Source organism: Schistocerca cancellata, chromosome 4 (genome assembly GCF_023864275.1).
Source record: "Schistocerca cancellata isolate TAMUIC-IGC-003103 chromosome 4, iqSchCanc2.1, whole genome shotgun sequence".
Lineage (NCBI taxonomy): Eukaryota > Metazoa > Arthropoda > Insecta > Orthoptera > Acrididae > Schistocerca > Schistocerca cancellata.
In genome coordinates this window covers 169530504-169544071 of record NC_064629.1, presented here as the reverse complement: position 1 = coordinate 169544071, position 13568 = coordinate 169530504, and the positions used below count along the sequence as shown (strand labels likewise).

General features: G+C 38.6%; 1 protein-coding gene across 3 annotated transcripts in view; it reads left to right on the top strand.

The window, feature by feature from the left end:
- Window positions 1-13568, top strand: part of LOC126183433 (DDB1- and CUL4-associated factor 7) — a 131324-nt gene that overhangs the window by 45337 nt on the left and 72419 nt on the right. For all 3 annotated transcript variants that reach the window (XM_049925416.1, XM_049925414.1, XM_049925415.1), the window contains exon 2: window positions 12065-12194. In XM_049925416.1, the coding sequence (XP_049781373.1) occupies window positions 12088-12194 (107 nt within the window). In that variant the 5' untranslated portion in view covers window positions 12065-12087. The remainder of the gene's footprint in view (window positions 1-12064; window positions 12195-13568) is intronic.

Below are 13568 nucleotides of genomic sequence, written 5' to 3'. Positions count from 1 at the left end.
TTACTTGCAATACCTCTTTGTGCAACTTAGGTTTAAATGAAAAACGAGTGTAGTTGATTTGCGAAAAATCTGTGCACAATCGAAGAAAAAAAAAAAAAAAGAAAACTTATAAGTTATGAAATCAACACAAAAAAGTACTTCAGGAACAGTGAGAATTGCACAAACATCATAAATAATGTCGCCTAGTGACTACTGGCCAATCTCCATCATGAACGGGCTGTGTAATTTATACGAAAGAATGGTCAGTTGACAACTGTGTTGGTGCTTGGAAGCTAGAGGGCCTTGATCATAATTTTGAAGTGGCTCTCGAGTGTTTCAGTTCACCACAGACCAACTGATTCATTTGAAATCTGCAGTATGCAATGCTTTCACATATCGCCAGCACCTAATCACTGTGTTCTTTTACCTATGAAAGGCATAGAATATCACCTCATTCGATCACATCCTGTCTACGCACTGCATGAGCTGAGCTTCCGGGGCTGTTTACCAATTTTTATTCATAATTTCCTGTCCCTGTGACTGTTCTTGGTCTGGATAGGTTTGATCCTCAGCAACCATTACATACAGGAAACTGGGATCTTTCAGGGAGCAATTTTGAATGTAATGCTCACAGTCAATGGTATTGTATTGCAGTGGGACCCACAATTTCATTGTCACTGTTTGCGGATGACCTTTGCCTATGTTACACCACTCCATCATTGCACCCTGCATAGCGCCAACTTCAGGAATCCATAGAGAAAGTACATAATTAGATCCTGAATCATGGATATAAATTTTTTCCCTTGAAAACCTGAATTGCGTACTTTTTTTTGACTCAGGACTACGCATCTGCCTCCAGAACTTTACCTTGGTAACCAGTACTAATCTACATCTATGTCTATGCTCTGCAAAACACTATGAGGTGCATGGAAAAGGCTATATCCCATTGTACCAGTTACTAGGGTTTCTTCGCGTTCCATTCACATGTGGAGTGCAGGAAGAATGATTGTCTGAATGTATCTGTGCGTGAAACAATTATTCTGATCTTGTCCTCATGATCCCCATGTGAGTGATGCATAGGTGATTTGTAATATATTTCTAGAGTCATCATTTAAAGCCAGAGCTTCTTTGTTAATAGACTTTCTCAGGATATTTTATGTCTGTCATAAAGAGCCTTCCAGTTCACTTCGTTCAGTATCTCCATGACACTCGCTCATGGATAAAACAGCCTATGACTATTCATGCTGACGTTCTCTGTATACGTTCAGTATCCCGTTAGTTCTATTTCGTACAGGTCCCACACACTTTAGAAATATTCTAGAACTGGTCACACAAGTGATTCGTAAGCTGTCTACTTTGTAGACTGATTGCACTTCCCCAGTATTCTACCAATAAAATGAAGTCTATCACTTGCTTTTCCTACAACTGAGCCTGTACGATCATTCCATTTCACATCCCTACAAAGTGTTACACCCAGGTATTTGTATGAGTTGGCCAATTCCAACATTGATATTATAGTCATAGAGTACTACATTTTTTTCGTGCTGTGAAGTGCACAACATTTCTGAACATTTAAAGCAAGTTTCCAATCTTTGCACCATTTTAAAATCTTGTCAAAATGTGACTGAATATTTATGCATCCTCTTTCAAACAGTACTTCATCACAGGTAAGTGCATCATGTGCAAAAAGGCTGAAGTTACTGTTAATATTGTCTGCAATGTCATTAATACACAACATGAACAACGAGGGTCCCAACATACTTCCCTGGGGCATACCCAAAGTTTTTCCTACATCTGACAATGACTCTCCATCCAAGACAACATGCTGCATCCTCCCAATCAAAAAGTTCTCAATCCAGTCACAAATTTCACTTGATACCCGATATGATCATACTTTTGACAAGTCATAGGTGTGGTACTGCATCAAATGCTTTTCAAAAATCGAGTAGTACTACATCTACCTGACTGCCTTGATCCAAAGCTTCCAGTATGTCATGTGACAAAAGTGCTAGTTGGGTTTCACATCATCGAGGTTTTCGAAATCCATGCTGATTGACACTGAGGAGGTCATTATGTTCAAGATACCTCATTATATGTGAGCTGAGAATATTTTCCAAGGTTGTACAAACAAATCAGTGTCAAGGATATATGGCGGTAGTTTTGTAGATCACTTTTTCTACCATTCTTATAGAAGGACTTGACCTATTATTTTTTTCCATGAACTGGGCGCGGTTTTTTGTTCAAGGGATCTACGATAGATTATAGTTAGAAGAGGGGCTAACACAGCCGCAAATTCAGTACAGAATCTGATAGGGATTCCATCAGGCCCTGGAGCTTTGTTCAGTTTTAACTTTTGAGCTGTTTCTCAACATCACTGACACTAATACTTATTTCATTCATCTCTTCAGTGGTATGAGGATTAAATTGGGACAATTATCCTGGATTTTCCTTTGTAAAGGAATATTTGAAAAACGGAGCTAAGCATTTCAGCTTTTGCTTTGCTACCCTCAAATTCAGTTCCTGCCTCATGTGCTAGGGACTGTACACTAACTTTGGTGCAACTAACAACCTTTACATACAACGAGAATTTCTTTGGGTTTTGTGAACGTCATTTGACAATATTCTTCTATGGTAGTAATTGAAGACATCATGCACTGCTCTCTTGGCAGCCAAATGCGTTTCATCCAGCATCTATCTATCTACAGTTCTATGCTTTGTCTTACACCTGTTATGCAGTAATCTCTGTTTCTTTAAATTTTTGTTACAGTGACATATACCATGGAGGTTCCCTCCCATTTTTAACTTTTGTATTGGATACATATCTGTCTATTCTTTTAAATTTGAGCCATAGTTCCTCTACATGCTCCTGCCTTGTGATTTCAAGTTGCTCACTGAGATATAACACCACTGATTTTTTATCTAGTTTATTGAACATACATGTCTTTGTTTTAATTGTCCTTTGTGCTTTGGTGATCATTGTTGGCACATCCACATCATGGTCGCTGATACTAGTTTCGATGTTGACATCCTCAAAGAAGTCAGGTCTATTTGTTGCCATAGGATCCAATATATTTTCATCATGAGTGGGGTTCCTAACTATCTGTTCTAGGTAGTTTCAGAAAAGGCATTTAGTAAATGTTTTGCATGATGTCTTATCATGCTCACCACTAAAAAAACTGTAAATTTCCCAGTTAATTGTTGAATGATTAAATTTTCCACCAGTTACTTGAAGTCATTGAAACTTTCAAATTTTTAGGCCTTTTATTTGACAGTAAATCAACATGGTTACTACATGTAAGCCAGCTGAAGGCAAATTGCGTGAGAAAGCTTAATATGCTCAGATTTCTCAGCTGCACCTCCTGAAGCACAACCCACACAGCTCTTCTGCATTTTTATAAAGTGTTGATTGTATGCTGTCTGTACTGTGGGTCTGTTGACTATAGATCAGCAGCATCCTCAGTACTGAGCTTGATAGGCCCTAGCCACAATTGTGTTGTGTGATTAGGAAATGAAGCCTTCCATACAAGCCCTGTAGAAAGCTTCCTGATAGAAATTGGTGTACTAACAGTAGTGTCAGATGCCAGCAACTCGTGGCGAACTATGTGGTCACAATCTCTCAGATGCCTACCAGTCCGTGTTATTCAACTCTGATTCACAACCAGCAGTTCTGAGTCACCCAAAACTGGGTAGACCAGCTGGGACATGACTGGAGGCCCTATGAAAAGACCTCCAACTGCCCCCTCTTATCTGTGTGCACTGAGTTCCCTCTTGGCACAGATGGACTGAACTTCAACACATGGTTGGTTATGCTTTTCTCATGCAAGGTGACATGAGACATTCTCAGCTGAGTGTATACAGTGCATACACTGTAGAGTTTGATTGCCATATGACAGGCTCTGCTGTACATTGAAACACTCTCCACAAATGACTTCCTGGTTTGTTTGAGTCCTTGAGCTGCTTACAAGGCATGGCTTACTGGTACCCCCAGAATATTTTTGGTCACTCAGATCCAAACCTACCAGTTGACCTCCACTGCTCTGGAACCACCGTAATATTCATCTAGTCACTCATTGACAAATTAGCTAAAGAAACAACCACTGAAGGCATACTTGGATTTGGAGTGCTGGGCACAGACCTACGATTGTAGCTGTGTCATCAAATGTTGTGAACCTGGAATCTGGAATGGCAGGCTATTACAACCCACAAGAAACTGAGAGCAATGTAGGGGACCAGTAGGGTGTGGCATACTTCACTCCAAGCCTCTCAGAAAGATGTTGCTGTACTGTGCTGACTGTGTATCACCCACACCAGAATTACCAACGAGTTACTTTTACGTCAAGATGACACCCCCCCTGCCAATGCAACTGTGATAGTCATCTTATGAGCACTCATATTCTCACAGTGTGTGTCCTGCTGATTGATCTGTGAAGAGTCATCAGTCTGTCTTCCACCCTAAACCCAGATTCTAGCAGACAATGGGGTAGCAGTTAACAAAGTGGATTTTATAATAAAATTTGATGCACCTCAATATTCAGTGTTGAGTGGATGCGGGACGAGAACCTCTCGATGCAGTACGTGTCTAGAGTGGCCTCCAACTACTTCGTTCCCTTGCCCTGTTATACATTTTTAAATTTCTCTGTACATTTTTTGTTTATGATATTTTAAGGTAAGTGACTGTTTGGTCCACACAGCCTCCTTTTTCTCACCCCATTTCAGTAGTACTGACTTGATTACTCTTCTTAGAGTATCCTTCAGCGACTGGCTACAGGTTTTAGCTCCCTGGGTTTTGTCTCACTTTTGACCATCTGACTTAAGCTTCTGTCACACTAATTTTCAAACACTATGGCAAGGTCACAGACTCAGGAGCTGCCAATTATTTTCTATTTCCACAACACTTTACGTGGCCAAATAACCCAAGGTGTTTAGTCCCTTTCAACCCAAATCACCACCACCACCACCACCATCATGCAGTAGATAGGAAAACAATGTTGTTAGTGGATGATGTGTGGGAATTAGAAGATATTAAACGTGTACTCGTTAGAGTTGTTGAAGACGTCACTTAAGAGAAGCAACTCTAGTTTGGCCACCCAGATTTAGCATATCCATGGTATCTCTAAATTGCATTAAACAAATGTCAAGATGGTTCCTTTGAGATGAATGTAGTCTCTTTTCTTTCTCGTTCTTATGCAGTTCAATCTTGTACTCTGTATCTGACAAACTTGGCTCTGGCATGCTAAACCCTGATCCTTCCTTGTTGCAGATGTCTGTGGATGTCCAGTCCTTCCATGTCATTTGACTCTCAGAACTGGTTGTGTGTGAGAAAGTTTAGAAATGGTTGATTCAAACTGATAACTTTATTCCAAGCTCAAGTATATGAGATAATGATTATATATTTAAAAAATTAAATAATTAGTATACAATTAAATTTTGTGAATACTACAAACTTAAGGACAAAAGTAACTTTCATATGATGTGTCACTGCCAAGTAACAAAGCTTCATGAAATTTGGACCATACATAGAAACAACTGATATAGTATGTAGTACAGAAGGTAAATGGAAGAAATGTGCAATGAGACAAACAGAAATGACACTGTCATTCAAAGACAATAATTTCACTGAAGTCACCACAATACATCTGTGCATGCTCTGCAACATGCTCCAGTGCTGGTCACAATGCTCGTAAGGAGTTCTTGTGGTAGGGAATTCCTTTCCTCCTCCAGAATGGTTGACAGCTGCTGAATGGTCACTGGTCTATGTCCTCTGACTCATAGAACTGCACTTTGTTTTCTGTACAGATTGTAGGTAACTTTTCTCTCGCAGTAATTTTTTTTTTTTTTTTTTTTTTTTTTTTTTTTTAATTGCATTGTGATGTCACTCTAAGACCTAGTATGTTAAGGTGCTCGTTGTATTAAATACTTCATATGGCTTAATGCAATCAAAATGAAAACATTAGCTATACAAATCAGCTGTTCCACCACCATAACTTTCCATGGCTGCTTGCGACAGGTATCAGCAACACATCTGTTGTGGTTAGAACAATAGAGACTCCTGTGTAAAGTTTTATAATTGTAGTTTACCTTTCTTCAACCTATCTTTAAGACTGATCTTAGCATCAGTATTGCTTTGTGTTCCTACATTTCTTGGAACCCAAATTGATTTTTTCCCAAGTCAGCTTATACCACTCATTCCAGCCTTCTGTAGGTAATTAACCATGACTTATTAAACTGATGGTGTCGTAACTCGGCTGTCAGTACATGGCTTCTTTCCTATTGTGACAATTAAATTTTTCTTGAAGTCTGAGGGGCATCACCCGTCTTATACTTCATGTGTATCAGGTGGAACAGTTTTGTTGTGATTTGTTCTCTCAAGAATCATACTACCTCAGACACTCACTAATCCGGCCATTCCTTGCACGTAAGAGTGCCGAATGAGTGGAAGTGCTAGATTATTGAGTGTGATACATTCATTTTCAAAGAAAAATTTATCCTTTAGTTAGTACATAATTATACAATAGTATCACTCACAATGATGGTATGCAACTGCAGTATACTTTGACGTAACCACTTTACAAGTGTTACAGCAGTACTGCTTGTATCTGGTTGTTGCATAATGTACTCAAGGAAGCCATCTGCAGCTTCAGCACCAGTAGTGTGAGAAATCTGCATGCACTCTTCTCCTATGTCCTCTTATTCACTACTTTCATCAATACTTTCCTGCACACTTTGAATTATTTCTTCATCTGTTAAAGTTTGGTCTGTGTTATAGTTTCCTTTATACAACCACTTAGCAACACCTTCATCATCAGTTTCTCATCCTTCTAGAAGCTTGTGGAACATGTCAGTGTACAAAGTAACAGCAGTTGATGATCTCGAATTGATTGGATGATCACTGTCGCTCAGTACTGGATCCAGTTCTGCATCAGTGTATGGCAATACTTTTCTCCAGTTCTTCATTGTAGTAGTGCTCTCCACTTTATCCCATGCTTTGGCTGCTTAGAAAACAATGACTCATAAGTTGATTGCTTTCCACACCTTCAGCAGAGAGACGAGAAGTGCATGTTGATAATGGCATTTAATTGCTTCCAAAATTCCCTGGTCCATGGACCGAATCAGAGCTGTCACAGTGAGTTGAAGAGAGTGCTTTTATAGTATCAGAATTTTGAGCCACATCTGAAGGAAGACGAGGAGTATTGTTAGTAATAAGGATAGCTTTCAGTGGAAGCATTTTCTTCTTCAGCTTTTCCTCACTGCTGGTGCAAATTTTTTGTGGAACCACTGAGAGCATATTTCTCTGTCCATTCACGCTTTCTTCTGAATGCAATATTACACTGGGAGTGTTTTTGTGTCACTGTGTCAGAAATAACGTGGATGTTATTGTTTTGCCAATCATCATGAGTGGTAGTTTATTACTCCAATTTGCATTGCAACACTCCAGTAATGTTATACACTGTTTTTACTGCTTCTACCTATGAGCTTCCTTCTTGTTCTTCACAGCTAATGTTTTTGAAGGAAGCATCTTAAAAAGGGTCTGGTGTCACCATCATTGTACAAGGCATCAGCAGTTAAATCATCCACTCTTACCTTCCATATGTAGTTTACAAACTCATCTGCCTCTTTTTCTTTAGCTGAGTAAGTTTCCCAGGTAGCTCTCAGCTGCCAAAAGCCATGTCGTTTTTTTGAGTTTGATAGCTAACGAGTTATTACCGCCATATTGTTTGTTAAATGCAACTTTGTTTTCCTTTATTATTGGACCACTGACTGGAATACCTTTTCTGCATTGTTGTGTGATTAGTCTATAAATATTTATGACCATTTTGTCATTTTCACTCTTTCGCATAACCTTCTGTTTTCTCAGTCGCCATCCATTTGGAATGCATACTGTCCAATATCATCATCTTCATTTTTCATGTCATAAGTAGTTGCTCATCCAACATTGTACTCAGCAGCAGTGGCTTTCTGTGAATAACCTCGGTTCAACTTATCTAAAATTTCAAGTTTCTGCTTGAGATTTATTGTAACATGTTTCCTTTTAGAAGAAGTGCCATTTCAGATATATGCCAGATTACTGAGAGACTGGACTACTGAGTGCCAGATTAGAGAAAGTTTAGTGTAATTTTGAAGGAATTTCATCTACTATAGATGCCTTGTTTCAGCTTGGGTCTTTCACTGCCCTATCAAATTCTTAGAGTATCACATTCTCCATCTCATCGCTCTTGTGCAACTCAGCTTGCCCTTTTGTCACATGATATACTGCGAAGTATACCTGTTGCAGGCAAATGTCATATTTCTAGATTTCTGAAAAGCATTGGTCACAGTACCCCACTGCAGACTGTCAATAAGGTATGAGCATACAGAATAGGTTCCCAGATACATGAATAGCTCAAAGACTTCTTAAGTAATAAACCTCGGTATGTTTTCTTTGACAATGAATGTTCATCAGAGGCAAGAGTATCAACAGGAGTGCCACAGGGAAGTTTTATAGTACTGCTATTATTTTCTGTATAAATAAATCATCTGGATGAGGTGAGCAGTGATCATTGGTGCTGCTGATGATGATGTGCATGGGAAGGTGTGTATGATTAGTTGCTATAGGATGATACAAGATGACTTGCACAGAATTTCTAGTTGTGTGATGATTGGCATCTGGCTCTAAATGTATCAAAATGTAAGTTAATACAGATGATAGAATAGAATAGAATATTGTTAAAATGTGTGGGATCTATACCAGATAGAACTAATGTGGGATATTTAATGTATACAGAGAAGGGCAGCACAAATGGTTATAGTTTTTGTAATCAATGAGAGAGTGTTAGAGAGAGACTGGAGGAATTGAAGTGGAAGACTCTTGAAGATAGACTTAAAATATCCCAAAAAAGTCTATTAACCAAGTTTCAAGAACCAGCTTTAAGTGATGACTCTAGGAATATACTACAATCCCCTACGAATCACTCTCACAGGAATTGTGAGGATAAGATTAGAATAATTACTGCACACACAGACACATTAAAAAAAAATCTTCCTGCACTCCATACACGAATGGAACAGAAAGAAAACCCTAATAACTGGTGCAGTGGGACATACCGTCTGCCATGTCTCTTCATGTACAAAGCTTGTGGGCATATATTTAGACAACTGTGGTTTGTCGTGACTTTGTGTTTATCTTGGCTAAGGCAAAATATAAATTTTGCAGTTTGTAATAGTTTATGTGCATTCCTATATGTTTCTTCATTATTAGACCTCCTTCTGCATTGCCACTATTTGACTTTCTGTTGATAGACTTTATAATCGCCTGTCTAGAAATTACGTTTTTTCCTGCTAGCACATTCACTAATGCCTATTATAACTAACTTCACCATAAATATTTTTCTTTTCAGATTCTCTAAACCACTGTGTGATTAAGGATTTATCATTCCACCCATTGACCTGTAGAATGCTGCATGTATTTCTTCATCATCATCACCATCTTGAGAAGTCCCCCCTCTGCCCCTAAAGATATTTGAATGGGGGCTATTTTACTACTTGAATATTTTACCAGGAGTATGCTATCATCATTAAACCATACAGTAGAACCACTTGTCCTGGAAATACTACTGCTGTGGTTTCCTCCAGCTGTGTCATGCCACAATACTGACACTGCAAGGCCATGTTAGCTAATGTTAAAAGGCCAGATAAGTCAATTACTTGGACTGCAGCTACGGAAAGTGCTATTGGGCCTTCTCAGGAACTATGTTTCTCCATAGACACCGCTTCAATGTAATTCCATGTGAGACACGGATGAGTGTCTCATTGAGGTATACAAACCGTCCCACTGTGGTGAGAATCATGGTTAGTGAGGGGCTGGAAATATTAAATATTGAAATGACCCTACAGAAGTGCTACAAAATGTAAAGGAAAAGCTGTTTGTTCTCTCTGCATCCCCCACACACTTGATTCAGTTAAACAGGTTATCCCAAAATTTCCACCCTTAAATACTGCAAAAATTTCTGGAACATCCTTGATTCTCTATCGAGTAGTAAATAAGTACCCCAATGTCAGTAATTTGTAATAAGAACATTTATATATAACCTATGATCTAAGTTAGCTTTTCCACCATGAAGGTCTGTCATTAAATTTCTTTATAATGTATTGAAAGATCTTGGTGCAAGTCACATTACCACTTAATTTTTTGGTGATTGTAGAGACTTTATTTCATAGCTTACTAGAAGGTGTGAATTACATGGAGGTTATATAAAGTAAAAAAAAAAAAAAAATTTGATTTTTCTTGTGTAGCAATACACTTGTTTTCAGGGCTGAATTTACATCTACATCTACATACACATACACACTCAATAAGCCATCGTATCGTGCGTGTCAGAGGGTTTCCTGTACCACTACTAGTCATTTCCTTTTCTGTTCAACTCAAAACAAGAGTGAGGAAAAAATGACTGTCTGTGTACCTTTGTATGAGCCCTAATCTCTCTAATCTTATCTTCATGGCCCTTATGCGATATGTACATTGGTGGCACTCAGCCTAAAATTGCTGGTTCTCTAAATTTACTCAATAGTGCTCTTTGAAAAGAAAGTCGCCTTGCCTCCAGTGATTGCCATTTGTTCCCAAAGCATCTCTGTAATACTTGCATGTTGTTCAAACCTAGTGCTAATAAATATAGCAGCCCACCACTGAATTGTTTTGATTTTGTTCTTGAATCTGACGTTGTGTGGATCCCACTCAGTTAGCCAATGTTCAAGAATAGGTTGCACTAGTATCCTATATATGGTCTCCTACACATATGAACCACGCTTTCCCAAAGTTTTCCCAGTAAACCGAAGGTTGACCATTCGCCCTCTCCACTAAAATCCTTACATGCTCATTCCATTTCGTATTACTTTGCAAAGGTATGTGTAGATATTTAATCGATGTGACTGTGTCAAGCAGCACACTACTAATGCTGTACTCGAATATTATGGGTTTGTTTTTCCTTCTAATCTTCATTAACTTGCATTTTTCTACATTTAGAGCTAGCTATAATGGATCACACCAATTGGAAATTTTGCTAAGTCATCTTGCATCCTTCTACAGTCACTCTTAACATGACACCTTCCATATACCACAGCATCATCAGCAAAATCCCTGTTAGGTCAGCTTAATCCCAGGTTTCTATAGTTCCTCAAAGCTTGTACGGCAAATAGTGAGATTTTCCTGGAAAGGGAATGACCTACAGCCCGTTCCTCTCTACGGCCTCCTCCACTGGAACTTGGCCTCTATGCTGTGTGGGGACGTCGGGTGTGGGTGATTTGGTGATGTTGGTGAAGGGGGAGGGGGTTACTACCAGACTAAGGGAATCATATGTGGTTTTCTGATCTTGTAGAACTTATTGTACTGTGTTTCATAGATTGGAGGACATTGTGGCAGCTACACTGTCTGGTTTTGCACTGTATTCCATACTTCTGTAGATGATTTCAGTGTTCAATTGAAAAATTTCATGCATTAGTGTCAATATCAGACATAAACACTACAGAGTTATAAATCAACATTGCTTTCAGGCCAGGCAAATGATAGTCACCAGTCTCTAGTGTCACATATTCATTAGTCTCTTTTGGACCAATCTAAAGAAACATGAACTTCAGGTGCTTAACCATAAAAGCACACTTGTCAGAAGCAATCTTGGTGTTGCAGAAAGCTCATGATCCAGCTCCATCAGTACCCTGATTTGCAGTATATGTTTGATCATAACCCTAATCTCGTAACAAGGAAAATAGGTTTACATGATATGTGCTTTGATTCACTAAATGTTTATTGCATCAGTCATTTTACGTTGTGGATGGCTAATGATTATCTGAATGTGAATAGCAGTGCAATTTAATACTGTGAAGCTAGTTTTAAATAATAAATACGTAAATAAATAAGTACTGCATTTATTGTTCTCATACATTGTACTGTCAGACAAACATGAACAGTTTGTTTGTATTTCTTTTAGAGTTAGTACAATATGTTTCTTTGGCATTATTTTGTTTGGGTTAGAGCATGGTTATGTTGGTGAGTTACAATAGTACATACATAACTTAACAGAGTACATATAAAAGGTGAAACTTGTTCTGGTTTTAGGTTATCTGCTGTATAAATACACAATGGCACTGCACGGAGCACCACCAAAGCGAAAGGAGATCTATAAATATGAGGCACCATGGCCACTGTACAGCATGAACTGGTCTGTCAGACCAGATAAACGTTTCAGGTGAGTTAAGGTTTGATTAGTAGATTGCACCTGAACTCAGATTGTTTCAGGGTACTCTGTGTGTAGTTGGTGTGTGGTGATAATTGAGTATCAGAACTCTACAGGTGATTATCTTCTCAAATATAAATTTGAGACTATTGGAGCACTGCATAATAATGTTAAGTTGTTGTAGCCATCAGTCTGAAAACTGGTTTGAAGTGGCTGTGTGTGCTTGTTGTGCAAGTTGTTTCATTTCTGTACAAATACTGCATCCTATCCCCATTTGAAAATGTTTATTGTATTCAAGCCTTGGTCTACAAGTACAGTTTTGATCCATCCTTTTCCTCCTCCAATTTCCTTTCCTCATCCTCCTGTCACACTGTCACCTAGGCAAATGGCTGTTGGAAACAGGGACGCAGACCTCCGAGGGCAGTATTATGCTATAGGGGACATTCGCCTGTGCTGTGCTTCCGTGGTACCTATGGTAGTAATCAAAGGTACCATGACAACTGTAGACTGTATGGACAGCATTGCACAACACTTGGATACCCTTATGCTCAGTGTCTTGCCCGATGTAGACATCTGGTCCTACGTATACCTGGACACTTACCAAGGACTTGGTGAATCCATTCCATGCAGAATCGCTGTTGTATTGTTTTCCAAAGGTGGATCAACATGCTGTTAAGGTGGTGTCTGTACACTGGAACCCATGTTGGATGTTAAGTCTGTCGTCAGTTGCCAAGAATGGTTCATTTGTTTGCTTATGAGTTGCATTTATTGATTTGTTTTGAAAATGGATGAGAGAATTTGAATTAAAGTTTGCTATAAAAATGCAATAAAATGAAACAAAATTTTAGAAATGTTTAATATTGCTTTAGGTCAGTGTGCTATGAGTAAAATAAAGGATTATAAGTGGTATAAGCATTTCCAGGATGGCTGTGAAGAAGTTGAAGATGACAAATGTTCTGAACACCCCAGCACATCAACAAGCAATGAAAAGTGGAAAAAAGTGAAAGAAATGATTATGAATGCTCACTGAATCACAGCAGAGAAGATACTGATGTTGTCTACATACCAGTTGGCTCATACCATAAAAATCTTTTCGAATGTTTAGGTTATGAAATGTGTGACACCAGTGTTTGTGCCAAAGGTGTTGAATTCTGAGAAAAAAAAATTGGCAAATGGAAGTCACTTGGGAGTCATTAAATGAATTCACTCATGATGCAGAACTACAGAAAGATTTCTTAACAGGTCGTGTATGATGTCGAGACCAAAAAAAGCTTGGCAAATGCAGTCAAATGTGATGGTTCTGCTCAATGTTTTCTTCAAATTTAACATCTTAGTATATAATGAGTTCTCACCAAAAGATCAAACGATCAATAAGAAGTAGTTCTT